At 36.1% G+C, this 16,814-nt stretch overlaps 1 protein-coding gene across 1 annotated transcript in view; it reads left to right on the top strand.

Annotated features, from left to right (window-relative positions):
* The window catches only part of CPLANE1 (ciliogenesis and planar polarity effector complex subunit 1), a 130,664-nt gene that overhangs the window by 19,818 nt on the left and 94,032 nt on the right, over nucleotides 1-16,814 (top strand). Inside the window, exons 15-20 of the mRNA XM_060146967.1 lie at nucleotides 1,933-2,097; nucleotides 5,391-5,564; nucleotides 9,272-9,500; nucleotides 10,870-11,009; nucleotides 13,596-13,813; nucleotides 16,375-16,539. Coding sequence (XP_060002950.1) covers nucleotides 1,933-2,097; nucleotides 5,391-5,564; nucleotides 9,272-9,500; nucleotides 10,870-11,009; nucleotides 13,596-13,813; nucleotides 16,375-16,539 — 1,091 coding nt within the window. The remainder of the gene's footprint in view (nucleotides 1-1,932; nucleotides 2,098-5,390; nucleotides 5,565-9,271; nucleotides 9,501-10,869; nucleotides 11,010-13,595; nucleotides 13,814-16,374; nucleotides 16,540-16,814) is intronic.

Raw genomic sequence — 16,814 nt, 5'->3', positions numbered from 1 at the left:
CAACTACTACCTGGTCAGGTTTGGCCAATTATTAAATTTATTTTCTGACTGATGTGGCTTTGTATGTTTCATTAATTTATCTACTTAACCGGTATTTATTGAGGGCCTGCTATGTGTATTAGGCAATAGGAATAACTGAAATAAACAAGTTTACCCTAAAGTTGCCCACAATCTGGAGGAGAGATCACATAAACAACTAGCATGTTTTTAATTATGTTTTATGGTAGGTGCCGGGAAAGCACACAGTCTGAGCTGGAGTGCAAACATCAGTCTGGGGAAAACCTGGAGGAGCTGGCATTTAAAATTGAGTGAAAATTGTCCAATTGAAGGAGTGGGAATGGTTTAACAAAGGATATAGCATTCCTAAAGCAAAAAGGCATGGGAAACCATAGCAGTTTGGTAAACGTGCAGGTAGTTTTAACAGGACCAGATTATTTGAAATATGTGTGTAATACTGAGGATAGGGTGGTGAGTGCTAAAGTGAGAGGTAGAGAACAGATGATAAAGGAAGATATTCTGCAGTGCCATGGGATTAAGATTTTATCCTGAAGACAGTGGGGTCAGTTAAGATACTTTATGTAAGAAAAAGAACTTTTCAAATAAATATAGGCCATTTGGAAAGATCACTTCAGTACATTATGGAGGGCCATTTGTAGGAATGTGGTGTAGAGATGTGGGTTTTACCTAGAAGCAAGACAGTTAGTTGAGGAGGTCCTGAACCAAAGCAACATCAAGAGTACTGGAGGACAGAAGTCACATTTGTCAGGTATTTAAGAGGTTTGATCAATGTAGTTGATTGAAGTCTAATGTAGTTCTCAGATTTGGGGATTGTCCAACTGGATGAAGAAGAGTGACATTCAAGGTGATAAGTTCTCATGAAGAAAAGTTTTCATAGTGAGTCTCATTGTAGACCTTTTCATTTAATTTATTTTCCAACTGTATCCATTTGGTATGGTTTCTTGTAATGGAGACTGAAAATAACTGGCTTCAACAAGAAAGAAGTTTATTTCTCTTTCTTAGGAAATGAGGCCAGAAGTTGATAGTCTGGGGGTGATTCGGTGTTTCTGTGGTCTCATCAAGGACTCATGCTCCTTTAGTTTTTCTACACCGTCGTCCTTAGTGCGTTGCTTCCAGTCTTAAGGCCATTACATGAGTTAAGATGGGTGCTGAAGTCTCAGGCATCATGTACATAATCTAGTTAACAGAAAGGAGGAAGGCAGGAAGGACAAGAAAAGGGTGTACCTCCTAGTTGAGTTACCTCTCTTTAAGCAGCTTTTCTAGCAGTTCTATACAATATTATCTCTTGGTTCAGAACTTGTCATATTTTCACATGGCCACATCTAGCAAGAAACTGTGATCTGGGTGCATTGTAACCTCAAATAAAATTAGAATTCTTTTACTCAGAAAGAATAGATAAGGAGTAGGCAGCCAGCAGTCTCAGTCCTAAGCACCCTTCAGATGTTTGAAGGCAGTGGTCAGGGACTCCTATCTTATTGGATAGTGTTTCTTCTCCTTTGGAAAGTCTCTTTGATGGTCTGATATTTGTATGATTTCTTGTGTGGTTTTTAAAAAATTTTTATTTTTAGCATGTTCCCTTCTGTTTCATACCATGTGTACTTGAGATAGATGTCATTAGTGGACCTTAGTACCGAGATAAGGAGGATGTGCACCTCTCTTTGGATAAATTCTTAGTCATCCTAGGGCCTCATCAAAGAAAATAAAATTGTTCAGAACTTAAAATGAAAAAGAACAAAATATTGCTTACCTGTTTTTTATTAAAGTATAAAACAGGTACAGGAAAGTTCACATAACATGAATGTACAGCTTGATGAATTTTTATAAACTGAACATTCCTGTCTACCCAGCACCCAGATCAAGAACATTACCTAGCTAACATGTTTTTAATGTAAATGTAATTCTTCCCTGTTTAAGGAGGAAGAAGGATATGTTTTCTTCAGATACGCTATTATCTTTCCCTTTTGTACTGCCACCTCTATAACTATAATTTAAATGATGCTCAAGGATTATGTGATCAGCTAGTAAGAGAAATACTGATATGGTCCCACCTACCTGTAAAAGAAGATGAAGATTGTTCAGGTATGCTTTTCAAAAATCAGTTTGTTTAATGTTAATACTTTGTATTTATAAGTGTAGATATGAAATTGCTTATACATAAAAGTTGGTTGCTCTGCCCTATTGTGGTAAATTTTGGACTGTCAGCTTCTCAGTAGCAAGGATCATGTTTTTGTTTGTTTTTAATATTTGGGTCTCTAGGCTTAGCAGTAATTGCCTGCTGAACTGATACAATTGTTGTATCACATCCCTATTTGTTAGACATAATATCAGGTACCCAAGTACTTTTCCTTGATATGTTTATATTTTCTTTAATGGTTGCTTAAGGTTGTTTAGTAAAGTGATGAAAATCTCTTTCTGAGGTATTCTTTTTAAAATTGCTTAATAGGCTGCAGAATATTTAGATTGTCCTTTTTAAAAGAGGTGTATTTAAATTAAGCAGTAACCAGAGTAAAAGATATATATGAATGAACACATAATATAGTTATAATAGTTATACGGTCGTAGACCATTAGATATATACTATGCGTATGAATGTGTCAGAACGGCTCAATATATCAGAACTTTCTAAATGGAGTTCATGACTCTAATGGAGTTTGTTTGTTTTGGTTTTTTTCTAATAACTGATTATTGGTTTAGAACATCATTTTACTGATGGAAAATAGTGATCAAAAGAAGTTAGTTTACAAAGTCTTCTAAAAATAGTTTGAGAAGTGGGGCCCATCTCTTACGTAAAACCCTTTCTTTGATTTTCACTAGTTTATCAGAACAGTGTTGGTTTCTTTGGCTTCAGCCACTGTTTTTTGTTGTTGTTGTTGTTGTTTTGTGGTACGCAGGCCTCCCACTGTTGTGGCCTCTCCCGTTGCGGAGCACAGGCTCTGGACGCGCAGGCTCAGTGGCCATGGCTCACGGGCCCAGCCGCTCCGTGGCATGTGGGATCTTCCCGGACCGGGGCACGAACCCGCGTCCCCTGCATTGGTAGGCGGATTCCCAACCACTGCGCCACCAGGGAAGCCCCTTGTTTTGTTTGTTTTGAGGTGAGATAGATGGTAGAATACCATGACATTTTTATTCTGGTATTCATATTTTCTCTGCATTTTTTTAAAATTTAATTTTTATTTTATACTGGGGTGTAGCTGATTTACAATGTTGTGTTAGTTTCAGGTATACAGCAAAGTGGTTCAGTTATACGTATATCCATTTTTTTTCAGATTCTTTTCCCACGTAGGTTATTACAGAATACTGAGTAGAGCTCCCTGAGCTATACAGTAGGTCCTTCTTGATTATCTAGTTTTTATATAGTAGTGTGTATCTGTTAATCCCAACCTCCTAATTTATCCCTCCCCCTCACTTTTCCCCTTTAGTAACCATAAGTTTGTTTTCGTGGTCTGTGAGTCTGTTTCTGTTTTGTAAATAAGTTCATTTGTATCATCTTTTTAGATTCCACATATAAGTGATGTCATATGCAGCCACTGTTTATAGATTTCTTACTTTTGGTGATATTTGTCTTTTTAAATGTTTGTGTTCATTACAGAAGTAGTACAAGTTCATTTTAGACAATTTTGAAATATGGAAAGGTTTAAAGAAGAAAATAAATTCACTTAATCTACCCTTTTTTGTCTATATACATTTATGTATGTATATTCTGTTTTATAATCTTTTAAACTTAATATTATGAATATTTTCCAATGTAAATAATTCTTTTTAAAAACCTATTAAGCCTTTTCCTCATTATTGCACATTTTAGATTGGTGCCACCTATTTACTATTGATGTTTTAAATAATGCTGTAGTGTACATAAATTTTTGTGAACATTACTAATAATATCTCTAGGTTAAATTTTGAGAAATGAGGTTACAGGATCAAAGAGAATCCATGGTTTTAAGACTTTTGATGCCTGGTGTCAAATTGCCCTCCAAAAGGACTGGTAGCTGTGTATGAGTGGAAGACTTTTATGTGTGACTTTTTTTTTTTTTTTTTTTATGTGTGACTTTTTAACTGACTGATATTCTTTTTTTTTTTTTTTTGGTAGTATTGTCATGACTTGATAATAAATTTCAAGATAAGTTGAACCTATTGTAATGTATTTGTTTTAATTTTTAATGACAGTTGTTTAGAGTATATTAATCATATCCCTACTGGGTCAGGAGTCCCCAAGGCTACCCCCACGTTCAGGGATTCACAGGGAGGACTCACAGGGCCTAGTGTATAGTTGTACTCACACCTATGATTCATTACAATGAAAGGATACAAAGCAAAATCAGCAAAGGGAAAAGGAGCATGGGGTGAAGTCCGGAGGAAACCAGGTACAAGCTTCCAAGAAGTGACAAGATAGAAATGGCCATACACATATCGAACTTAATATTATTGTGAATACCTACCAAGTGACTTCTTCTTTTTTTTCTTTTTTTTGTTTTGGCTGTGCCACGTGGCTTGTGGGATCTTAGTTCTCACAACCAGGGATCAAACCCGGGACCCCTGCAGTGGAAGCACGGAGTCCTAACCATTGGCCCACCAGGGAATTCCCCCCAAGTGACTTCTGAGAAAGAAAGATACTTTGCCATTGTTGGGGCCATACATTCTATAAAAATTAATGTTAACTTAGTATTTATCTGTGTTTAATAGTTTTAACTGTTTATTTACATATATCTGAATGCCAATTTATATTATTGAGTTTTGATTTTCAAATAGGGATGACACATGTTTGCTCCTACTAGTTTATATCAGAGTCACCCTAGAAATAGTGATGTAACTCTCTCCCTCCCCTGCCTTCTCCCTCCACTCCACGTGTTCCTTTTGTCCATACCTCCCAGAAGAATCTTATGGTAAGGACTTACTCTTACTAATGGAAGTATATCATAATATCCAGACCTAATGGTACAGAAAAAAGCATGAAGAATCACTGCTCTGGTGCTTTTCAGATTATCTTTGTAGTAAACCCTGCCTCCTTTCATTAAAGAAAGAAAATTAGAAAGGGAAGAAAGTAGGGAAAATAAATAATGAAATGCTAAACTTGCAAGTCCATTATGGCTGGATTGTTTGTATAGATCCTTCCATGTTTTTAGGTAAAACTAGTAGCTTGAGGTTAAAAGAGTTCCTAAGTGTATGTGCTCATAATTATGAGCTAATTAGTTTTGTTCTGTTGTCTTCAAGAAGTGTAGATAGCTATTATAAATTAACTTGTGTAGGCCATGGGTGTTCATCTCAGAAAAAAGTTGTAATTATAATTTTCTTCTTGCATAATGTTGGGAACTTAAATATTACTACTTTTGATAGTTTGATCAGAATCTCCTTTGGTCATTTGGTGTATCCTGCAGTTCCTGAGAAGTCTCATTGTGAGTTTGGAGTGACTGGAAACGTTCATCCTGAGGCGGCGGTGAGGGTTGTCCAGTCCATGGCCCGCTTCATGGCTTCCTATTTCACCAATCAGCTGCTTTGCATTTTGCCACCTCACAATGTGAATGTTCTTCCTCCCCTTCATATTAAAACAGGTAAACAAATAATTTTCTCACCTTGTTTTTGCACGTAATATTTAAAATCATATTGTACGGTGATCATTAGTCCATGGAAATAAAACTCTTCTAGCTCAGTGCCTGAACGCTAAGGAGATACACAAGTGACTGTTTACGAATGAATATAATCTGAGAAAGGTAATTGCTTTGGACTTGTTTTTATTGAATATGTATTTTTAAATTGGGAATTTTGGACACATTGGCATTTATAAAGTTTCCATTTTTAAAGTAAAAGGGCTATAAAAATGTAATTTAACAAATTTTGAGTATGCTAATTTAGAATTTAATTTTATTTGGACATTTTACTTTTATAATTTTATTTGAATCATTTTCTTTGCTCTACTTAATCATTTCATTAATAGAGTCAAAATGTACCTAATCTGTGTGAGGTAACTGCCCTACCCTAATGGAAATAAGCATGTACACAGATTTCTATGATATTCATTCATTCCAATAATTTTTATTAGTGCCTGCTATGTGTCAAGTAGTGTTGTAGGTGCTGGAAATATATTAGCTTGCACCATATGAAATTAATAATATGAAAACATCTGTAGTTTTGTCTTGTCTTGACATTTGGAACAGATTTATCCTAACTGCCATGAACAAAACAGATGAAATACCTGTTCTTTTATGGAAGTACATCTAATAGATTGAGACGGAAAATTAAATAGATGCATATATAAACAAAGATCTATCAAATGGTGACAATTATTATGCAGAGAACTAAGTAGAGAAATGTATTGTGACTGAGTCGGTAGTTGAGGTGGTGACTTTAGGGAAGAGCTCTCTGCGGGGGTGACATTTAAACTGAACTCTTAATGACAAGAAGGAGCCAGCCATGGACGCATAGGACTTAGAGCATTATATGCTGAGCCTGTGCAAAGGCTCTAGAGCAAGGACAAACTTGATGTGTCTGAGAAACTGAAAGACTGGTGTAGCTGGAGCACAGAGGGTGAGGTAGAGAGTGGTATGAGATGAAGACAGAGATAGATGGCCAGGTGATGTAAGCCAGGGTATGAAATCTGAATTTTATTTTAGGTACAGTGGGAAGTTATTGGAGGGCTTTAAGCAGGAAATAACACGAACTGATAAACATGTACAAGGCACACATAGAGTAGTACAAGATGTAATATAATTAGAAGTTTAATAGAAGTAGCAACAAGTGGTCATCAGATTTAATCACAGAACTGTGGATTTTGAACTATGTGTTTGGACTCTAATTTTCTCAGGGTGTGGGTGGGAGTGGAGGACTGTCCTCACCCACTTGGATGCTTCAACAGTAGTGTTAGACTCTAGTGTCGTCAGGGTTTTCAGGAGCTTCTAGACCCTAGAGAGCCTTATATGTAAGGTAGGATCAGAAAGGAAATTGTCTAGAGGTTCCTTTTCAGAGGTGTCTGCTTCCCTGGGGAAGAAAAGTTGGCCCTGACCTGATTATGACTTCTCTTAGGGAGCTGGTGTAAACAGAGAAACAGGTGCTCTGTTTTTCCAGGATCTACCTTCTCCCCTTTCCCTCTCCATTGGCCACTAACTCAGTTTAAGCTGGTGCTCCGTCCTTTTCTCCCTGAGAACAGCCTGTGCTTCTTTCTCTCACTTTATGCTTTCCTCTGACTGAACCTCTCAGTTGGATGTTACTTATTTCCTTGTACATTTGACACTAATTATTACAATAGTTTTTTATTTAAGCTCTCTTTATTTTGTCACAAGTGAGGTATTTACTACTTGTGCTCCCTATTTTTGGTAATAATGTTTCTGATAACAAATTGTATCCTTAATCCATATAATTTTACTGAAGGAGAGAGGCAGAACTCATGTGGTTTTAATTTTTTAAAATATTTATTTATTTATTTATGGCTGCATTGGGTCTTCGTTGCTGTGCACGGGCTTCTCATTGTGGTGGCTTCTAGGCACGTGGGCTTCAGTAGTTGTGGCACGTGGGCCCAGTAGTTGTGGCTTGCGGGCTCTAGAGCACAGTCTCAGTAGTTGTGGCGCACGGGCTTAGTTGCTCTGCGGCATGTGGGATCTTCCTGGACCAGGGCTCGAACCTGTGCCCCCTGCATTGGCAGGCGGATTCTTAACCACTGCGCCACCAGGGAAGCCCTCATGTGGTTTTTAGAAAAATCTTAAAAAAAAAAGAAGTACAATCCTGGTATTCAGAAGATTTATCTCAATTTCTTATCTTTCTGTCCTACAATATTTATAGGACTTCTGCTCTTTGCTAATGATTTTTATTTTTACAGATGACTTTACATACCTAAGGGAGACTGATATTTATCACACTTTGTGAAGAAAAGTGACAGAGTTATTGAATTGTTTCTGGGCAGACTCATAAATGTTCATAAAAGCTCAGAGACACACCTTTTTATTCCCTACGTAAATATCTTCCCAGTTAGAGGAGAGAGTAGGAGAGAAGACTTTGTGTTCTTTTCCTATGCCCGAGACTAGACTATGATTGTTGACAATTTAAATATCTGAAACTTGTTATATATCCTTTAATTTCTTTAATCTCCCTCTGTCTTGAAAAATGATATTAGCAGGCTTGACTTAGAATATATTTCATGTTAATCTTTTAAATCAGAACTAGTGGCAGAATGTATTGCGGATTTGAGTTGCTTATTTGGTATGATGTTTGCTGTGTGAAAGCAGTAAAAATTTCAGAAAATTAAATCATTCAAATTCTTTTAATGGTACAGTGCCTTACTCATAGTGAATTAAAAACTGGAAAAATTTCGTCAATCTCCTGGCTGTTTGCCTATGCAGAATCAAACAGTCATTGATTAACTAAATTTTTCGTTTCTTTCCATATCTTTGTCAAAGAGCTAAAATGTTAGTGCTTGGTGTGGGCAGAGCCTATGCAGATCACATAAGAAACTAATCATTTCATTTCAAGGAGCAAAAACCTTCATATACTAATTACCAGTTTTATTTTGAGGGAGTGAGTGAAAATCTTAGCAATATGTATTTTTTAAAATATAACAGTTCTGTCATAGTATTTTCAAATTTCTCATTCAAGTTACTTTAATTAGGGAAAGATACAGAAGGCTGGGGAGAAGGATATTATTACCCTTTGTATTTAATCTCAGGCCAGACTGAAATCTTGTCATTTGTTCAGGATTACTGAAAATCACAGTTTTCTACTTTCTGTTAAACACTGAACATTGAACATTTAATATGCTTGAGTATTACCTCAAACTAGATTTTTATCCCATGACACTATGAGGAATGCAAAGTCAGGTAAGATGCAGTCTCTGCCCTCCAGATTTCATAATGCAGTAGGAGAAACAGCTATATATTTCAGAGCAGCCCACAGTAGTAAACTGTACACTGTGACCGGTACGTTTACGTGTGTGTGTACGTTTATATTATCTGACCAAAAAGTTTCATTAAACTGTACTTATTTACCTTTATTTTGTGTAATGCACTCTGATACTGTCTCTTTTGTTTCTATGTCTACTCAGTTTCATGTTTTTAGGAATGCTGACATTTGCTTCATGACCCACTAAAGAGACACAGTGTTCAATGTTAAAAAGACTATTCTAGAGTACGTTAAGCATTATTTTAGGCCATTTTGTATGTATCTTCCTTGTTGTGGTTTTGTGTAGGAAATACTGATTGAAGAGATCTATAAAAAGAGGTGTGAGTTCTTGTATATATAATTGTAAAATCCATTTTCTTTAATTTACTCACAGAGCAGCCCTTTCGACTTATTCCTCTGCAACACTCGAAGGTGGCCAGTGTTGTTAGAGAGCAGAATCTTTCTAATGTGTGGACAGTTGAATATGCCCTTGAATTATTATTTATTGGTGGCCTGGTTCCAGAAGCTGTGTGGTTGGCACAGAAACTTGGAGACTGGAAGACGTCTGTTTCCATTGGTGTGGCCTTGCAGCTGTTCTGTAAACATGATAGCAATTTCACAAGGTATGTATTTTTAGGAAAGTATGATGGTCATCTAAAATATTTTTTATTTCAGTCATTGCTGGTATTTATGCATTTTGTGGAATCCTTAGTTCAGCATTGTCCAATAGAACTTTTTTCAGTAATGGAAATATTCTGTATGTGCTATCCAATCTGATAGCTACTAGCCACATGTATTTATTGAGCACTTGAAATGTGGATAATAAGACCAAGGAACTGGATTTTCCATCTAATTTTAATTAAATTTAGAGGGCTGTATACATCTAGTGGCTACTGTATTGGACAGATCAGAGGCTTACTTACAGTGTTAAAACATCTATTTAGCACATTAATTTGTTAGTAGTGCCCTCAAAGGGCCTACAGTCAATGGGAAAGTTTGTCTTTCCCAAACAGGATTTGAGTTTTTTTTTTTTTTTTTGCGGTACGCAGGCCTCTCACTGTGGCCTCTCCCGTTGCGGAGCACAGGCTCCGGACCCTCAGGCTCAGCGGCCATGGCTCACGGGCCGAGCTGCTCCGCGGCATGTGGGATCTTCCCGGACCGGGGCACGAACCCGTGTCCCCTGCATCGGCAGGCAGACTCTCAACCACTGCGCCACCAGGGAAGCCCCAGGATTTGAGTTTTAAGCTAATCAAACTAATCCCTATATTTTAACTATTCTGAAGGTTATGGTATTGCTGTGTCTTCTATATTTTTTAATTCAATAATTCAATATATGTTTATTTATTAACATACATTGTTAATATGTTTATTATTAACAATGTATGTATGTTATTAACAATGTATGTATGTTTATTATTATTATTTATCAAGCTCTATGCCAGGTGTTTTAGTGGATTGTAAACTTAAATGGTACGTAGTTTCTATGCTTAGGCATTTATAGTTTAATAGGGAAAATAGGACAAAACATTATTACAATTTACATAGTGTGGTAAGAAAAGTGCCCGTGGTACAGTAGGGAGAGCAATAGTATCAAGTGAGGGAAGGACAGGAAATACTTTATGTGGGAGATGTCATTTGAGATGGGCATTGAAGGGAAGATGGGATCATGACGAACTGAGTAGCTGTAGGGAGAGAGAACATTCCAAATGTGAGCAAAGGCATTTGGCAAAAGCAAGTTTGGCTTGGTTTGGATAGAGTACATTTGTAGGGCAGCAGTGGGAGGTAAGGATGAGGAGATATATTAGTACCATAATTATGGAAAGCCTTAATACTATCCTTAATACAGTATTTCCTTGCTTATTTCTTGTCTAAATATAGGATGAATAAAGTGAATTTCTCTGTTCTTTAAAATTTCATGTTTAGCTCTTGATGTGTGTATGTTTCCTTTTTTCAAAATTTGTATTCTTTTCCCTTAATTTGATGTGATTTCAGGTCCAGGAAAAAGGGTCTGAATCTACCGTTAAATATGACTCCAGCACAGATTTTCCAGGAAAAACTGCAGTGTTTTTTAGGTCAGCCGGCCTCTTTGGAAGCAAAAAAAGAAATGGGCTCAAAATACAAACAGTTTACAGGTGTGTTACCTATGTATGGTCGACACATGTATCGGCTTAATTAATATAAAGCTTATGGTATTTTAAAAAGCTTTTAAGTACCCACACATATATTAATGCTTTGAAGTAATAAGCTTATCAAAAATAAAATTTTGCTATTTATTCTTAATAATGGGAGCATCCCAAACTGATGCAGTTCAAAATATAATGTTCAGTATCTGAATGATATTCTGATTTTCCATACATATCCTTTCTTTATACTAGTGGTATTTTGCTGCATTTAGATTGTTTTCTTTTGCAGTCATAGAATCGTAGAATCTCAGATGTCAAGGGGTACTTAGAACCTCTTGCCTAATGCATAAATCATAGAGTTGTTTTTTGCTTTTAATTTGAAAAGTTCTGAGTGGTATTATAAAAAAATAATATAATATTACATGTAATACATGGATTTACCCAGGAGCCCTATAAAATTCGTCTGTTTTAAAGAGGGGGAAATTTAGACAAAAAGTAATGAAGTCTGTTATTTAAAGTCATATATTTAATGATAAAACCAGGATAGCTGTTTTGTTTTATTAGTGCTTGTCTCCATTAAGGAGTGAGACTTCTCTAGATTCCTAGAGCTTATTAATTATAACTTCTCTTTCTGGAAAGAATTCATAATACTTGGAAATCAGACTGAAAATTTCTTTGATAATTTTCTGTCAGGTTTTTTTTTAAGTAAATGAAAAGATAATGTATCTACATGAAAGTTGATTTTGAAAAAAAGGACTAAAAAATTCCCAGTCTGAACTTCCAGTTCTGGCAATATATTGTTTTAGATGATCTGAAAACTCTCCTACAATAAATACATAGATACAGTGTGTTTCTAGATAAAATATAAAGATATGCATTTAAAGGCTAAGATTTAAAGAAAGTAAGGGAAATTTCCAGGGGTCAGAAAGAAAGAGAAAAAGTCAATGGGTTCCACCCCTAGGTATTTACCCAAGAAAAATAAAAACATAGGTCCACTGAAAAACCTGTATATTGAATGCTCATAGCAGCTTTTTCATAATAGCCAAAAACTTGAAACAACCCAAATGCTTATCAACTTGTGGATGGAAGAACAAATTGCAATTTATCTGTACAATGGAATAATAATTAATAAAGAGTAGCAAACTACTGATAACAGGCAACAACATGGATGAATTGAAGAACCATTGTGCTGAATGAAAGAACTCAGAAATAAAACTACACACTGTGTGATTCCGTTTATTTGATTTTATAAAAAACAACACTATAGGGACAAGAAACAGATCAATGGTTACATGGGAGTAAGAGGGGAATTGACAACAAAAGGGTATAAGAACTTTTTTGGAGTGATGAAAATGTCAAAATTCATTGAACTGGGGACTTCCCTGGTTGTCCAGTGGTTAAGACTCTGCACTCCTAGTGCAGGGGGCCCAGATTCCATCCCTGGTCAGGGAACTGGATCCCGCATGCCACAACTAAGCCACGTGCTGCAGCTAAGACCTAGTGCAGCCAAATAAATATTTTAAAAAACAGAAAACAAACAAAACTCATTGAACTGTACACTTAAAAAGGATAAATTTTAGTGTATGTAAATCATACCTCAACAAACTGATTTAAAAACAAAAAACTCAGCAGATGGTTAGTGAACTGGAAAATGAATTTGATCTATCTCTATATATACACACACACAAAAAAATATATAGAGAGATAAAAATGTATAGATATAAAGAAAAGAGTTGGAAAATATGAAAGAGAAGTTAAACTTTGTATAGAATGTTGTGGAAGACACAACATATGTGTAATAGGAGTTTTAGTAGAGCCACACCAAATTCTGGATAGTGACTACCTCTGGAGAGAGGAAGTGAAGTATGATTGGTACCTAAGGAATTTCAGCTGTATTTGCAACATTCTTTTTTAATCTAAATTGAATGTAGGAAACATGTTAATATCAGACAAGGATGAAGTCAGTACGTGAGAGTTTTCATATTATATTCTATACCTTAAAGTATGCTTAAAATATTTCCTAATATAAAAGTGCGTAAGTCTCCAATTCTGCCACCTGCATCTCTGCATTTTGCCTTCTGGAACATGTCTCCATATGTACATACACTTATATAATTGAAGCCATACTGTATGACTATTTTGTATATTTCTGGGGGTATCTTTAGCTTCACAAGTCCTTTTTATTTTAAAAGTACTGTGATGGACTATTATGAAAAAGAAAATAATTACTCTCTCACTGCCTTCATGTAATGTTGTATATTATTTTGGAGTCTTTCTTGACATTTTTCCCATTAATATTTTTTTCTTTTATTATTATTTTTGAGTCACAACTATATTCCAAGAATTTTTTATTATATAATTGTTATTACAGTGTCTTGTATAATTTTGGAAAAGTCTTTGTGCTCTGATAACCTATAATCTTAAAAGTAAGAGAATCTTTATTAAGTTTCTGTCTAGAAGTTTGGGTATTTTGCATGTCAACCAATATGTTCATTTTCGGCAATCAACTTTTTCAGATATGAAATTTTATCCTACAAAATAACATGAAAAGTATAATATAAATTTTAACTACTTTACCTATTTTGTATTTGCTAGATCCCATTGAAGAAGAAGATGCAGATCTGCTATTTGGTTCTGTGCAGGAAGTACTGAAAGCAGCAGTTATGGCTGATGCAGATATTCTTTCAGAGACATTTCAGCTTCTGATAAACTCTGCCAAGGACTTCAGTCAGAGACTGTGGGGCTTAGTGCCGGTCGGCTTGTATCTTCCAGCTCCTCCATTATATTGTCCTCAGCCAGCTATTCTTAGTGAAGTAAGCTTAGTGCTTAATCTTTTAATTAATTTAAAGTTGATTTTGTCCAATCTTTAAAATAATCAACTTGATAATAATCATCAGGTTAAAAATGCAGGCTCTGAAGCTAACTTCTGGATTCCAGCTTTGCTGTTTATTTATTGTGTAATATTGGGCAATGTATTAAACTGATGTTTAAGTTTCCTTATCTGTAAAATGAAGATGATGATAGTACCTCTGACAGCATTATTGAGAGTATTAAATGAGATATCCTGTAAAAGCTTTTACTTTAGGGCCTAGGACACATAGTAAGCATTCAATAAATGTTAAAATTATTTCAATAATAAAACAAAATTAAGAGATATTTCTCTGTATCCAGATTTTTAAAAAATAAACATTTGTTTAGGGTAGCAAAAAGAATGTCAGAATTTAGAAGCCATACATTATTTTTTATTTATTTATTTATTTTTGGCTGCATTGGGTCTTCGTTGCTGCGTGCGGGCTTTCTCTAGTTGTGGCGAGCGGGGGCTACTCTTTGTTGCGGTGCGTGGGCTTCTTATTGCGGTGGCTTCTCTTGTTGTGGAGCACGGGATCTAGGCATGCGGGCTTCAGTAGTTGTGGCATGTGGGCTCAGTAGTTGCGGGTCGCAGGCTGTAGAGTGCAGGCTCAGTAGTTGTGGCGCATGGGCTTAGTTGCTCTGTGGCATGTGGGATCTTCCAGGACCAGGGCTTGAACTCGTGTTCCCTGCATTGACAGGTGGATTCTTAACCACTGTGCCCCACCAGGGAAGTCCCAAGCCATACATTATTTTAGTCTTTTATTCATCTCATTGTCTGTGCCTCTTTTGAAAGACTTAGTTTGATTTTTCTTTGATTTGAAAGGTCATTTTTTTCTCCTATACTTTTCAATCGATAGTTCTGTCTTATAAATAGCAATACTGTATTCCTCTCAGGAACTTTTCCTCTGCTCTTATTGAAAATCATGACATAGCTGGTTTTAGGATTTAAAGTGTTAATGTAAATTATTTACATTTAAATTGTTTTAATATTCAATTAGCTGTTTAAATTGATTCTGGTATTGTTTCTTTACTACTTTTTCAGAATTAGCAACTTTTTTCTTTTTCTTTTTTTAGACTTATTTGCTGTATTCTCATTGTTATGTTTCAAGTTACGTTTCAGTAGATTAAAATATTTCATTTGTTGGTATTTCAGGTGTAATATATTACAAATGGAAAGAATAAGTAGTCCATGGTATTTCTCAGTAATTCCTCTTTCCTCTCATATCTGAGTCTTCAGTATGTTGGTTTAGGAATTAGAAATAGCATTTAAGATATTTTTAGATATGCTGTGCTGATATTAGTTTGGTACCTATCCTTAGTAGTACTTCATTTTATTATTTTTTAGTAAAATAATCTCCAATGGTAGGATTTCTCTTAAATGTCCCTCTGTATCAGTTAGAACCCTTTGGGTTGTAAGTAACAGAAAACTTGGTAAATATTGGCTGGCATAATTGAGAAGTCCAGTTATGTTACCAAAGACTTGGGCTCTTTCTTTTAGTTTGTTTTCTAAGGTGTCAGCTTCAGTTTAAGGCTGGCTCCCTTTGTGGGAGCAGAATGGCTGCCAGTAGCTTCTAAGGATACCTTGTCCATGTCCAAAGGGAGTGGGAATGGGAGAAAGAAAAGTAGTACAAAAGTATTTCTTTCCCAGCATTCCAAGCAAGAGTACTGAGAGTTACTCTTGTAAGACGGACTGAGGTCACTTCCCTGTCCTCGAATCAAACACCTTGGCTAGGGCTAATACAAAGTACTGCTTGGCAATTGACTAGGGCCTTCCTTGGCAGCTAGGGATATGGGATCAGCTCTCCTTGAATCACTTGGCTATGTAGGAGAGGGGCAGATACCCAAATAAAAACTGGATACTCTTAAGAAGTGACAATGGTAGGAGAAGGTTGGGGAAGCAAATGTTTACAGTATTCACATTATCTCATTCTCTGGGAAATTAATCTGTAGCTACTGACTTGAATTGTGTTTATTCAAGAAACATTTGTTGGATCCTACCACATACTGGAGTTTACTCTATGCACTATATGACAAGGCCTTTGCTCCTGGGTAGTTCTCAATAGTGTGGGAAACAGATACATAAATCAGCAAGAATAGATTAGTGAAAGCTATAATGGAAGTCTGAGCAAAGACTCATAGTAGCACAGAATGGGAGGGCTTCACAGAGGAGGTGACATTGAAATATAATGGGATTTTTCCAGGAAGAGGAAGGGAAAAGTCATTCTTTTCGAAAGGAGCTTTCTCTGTAACATTCTACCCATGGAGTCCGGGGTGATGGCTTCAACTGTTGTAGCCGAAGACTTGGGATTAGGGTCGACTTACCCCTTTACATTGTTTGAGGTTAGAGAAGTGTTTCCTTGACACTAGAAATAGCTATAGTTAATCTCTGAGGCCATGTCTCAAAACTTCCTTTATAAATGTCCAGGAGTATTCTACTTTGAGAAGCACTATCTTTATTTTCACTTTAACATTTTAAGTTTCTGTTTTACTAGCTACTAAAATTGTTGTTATTGTTTCTTTTTAGGAAGATGGTGATGATCTTCTTTTAAAAGCTGAAAAAGATAATCGCCAAAAGGTGTCTGGAATCCTTCAACGTGTCCTCTTGCTTTTCCGGGCAGCTCGGTGTTCTTTTCCTGTAGCACAGTGGTACATCTTGCAGTTGAGATGGGCAAGAAAAGTCATGCAGAAGGTATGGAAATGTCCTAGTCACTTATGTGCTATTGAAATAGGGAAGAACCGTTTGTATTCTATTACAAGTTAATCACTAAAGGTTTATTGCTTCTAACCTTAAATTATACATAACGGCCCATCTTTGGGAACCCTGCTTCCCTGGTAATGAGCATTAAGCTAAAATACCTCTTTTTAGCTAACAGGAAACGTCCTGACCAGGCCCACCTGTGAATGACTGCAGGGAGGAAGGAATTAACACATGCCCTCCAGAGGCTGATGGGAACCAGGAAGTGT

Source organism: Lagenorhynchus albirostris, chromosome 3 (genome assembly GCF_949774975.1).
Source record: "Lagenorhynchus albirostris chromosome 3, mLagAlb1.1, whole genome shotgun sequence".
NCBI classification, from domain to species: Eukaryota; Metazoa; Chordata; class Mammalia; order Artiodactyla; family Delphinidae; genus Lagenorhynchus; species Lagenorhynchus albirostris.
This window is presented reverse-complemented; position numbering and strand designations above follow the sequence as displayed.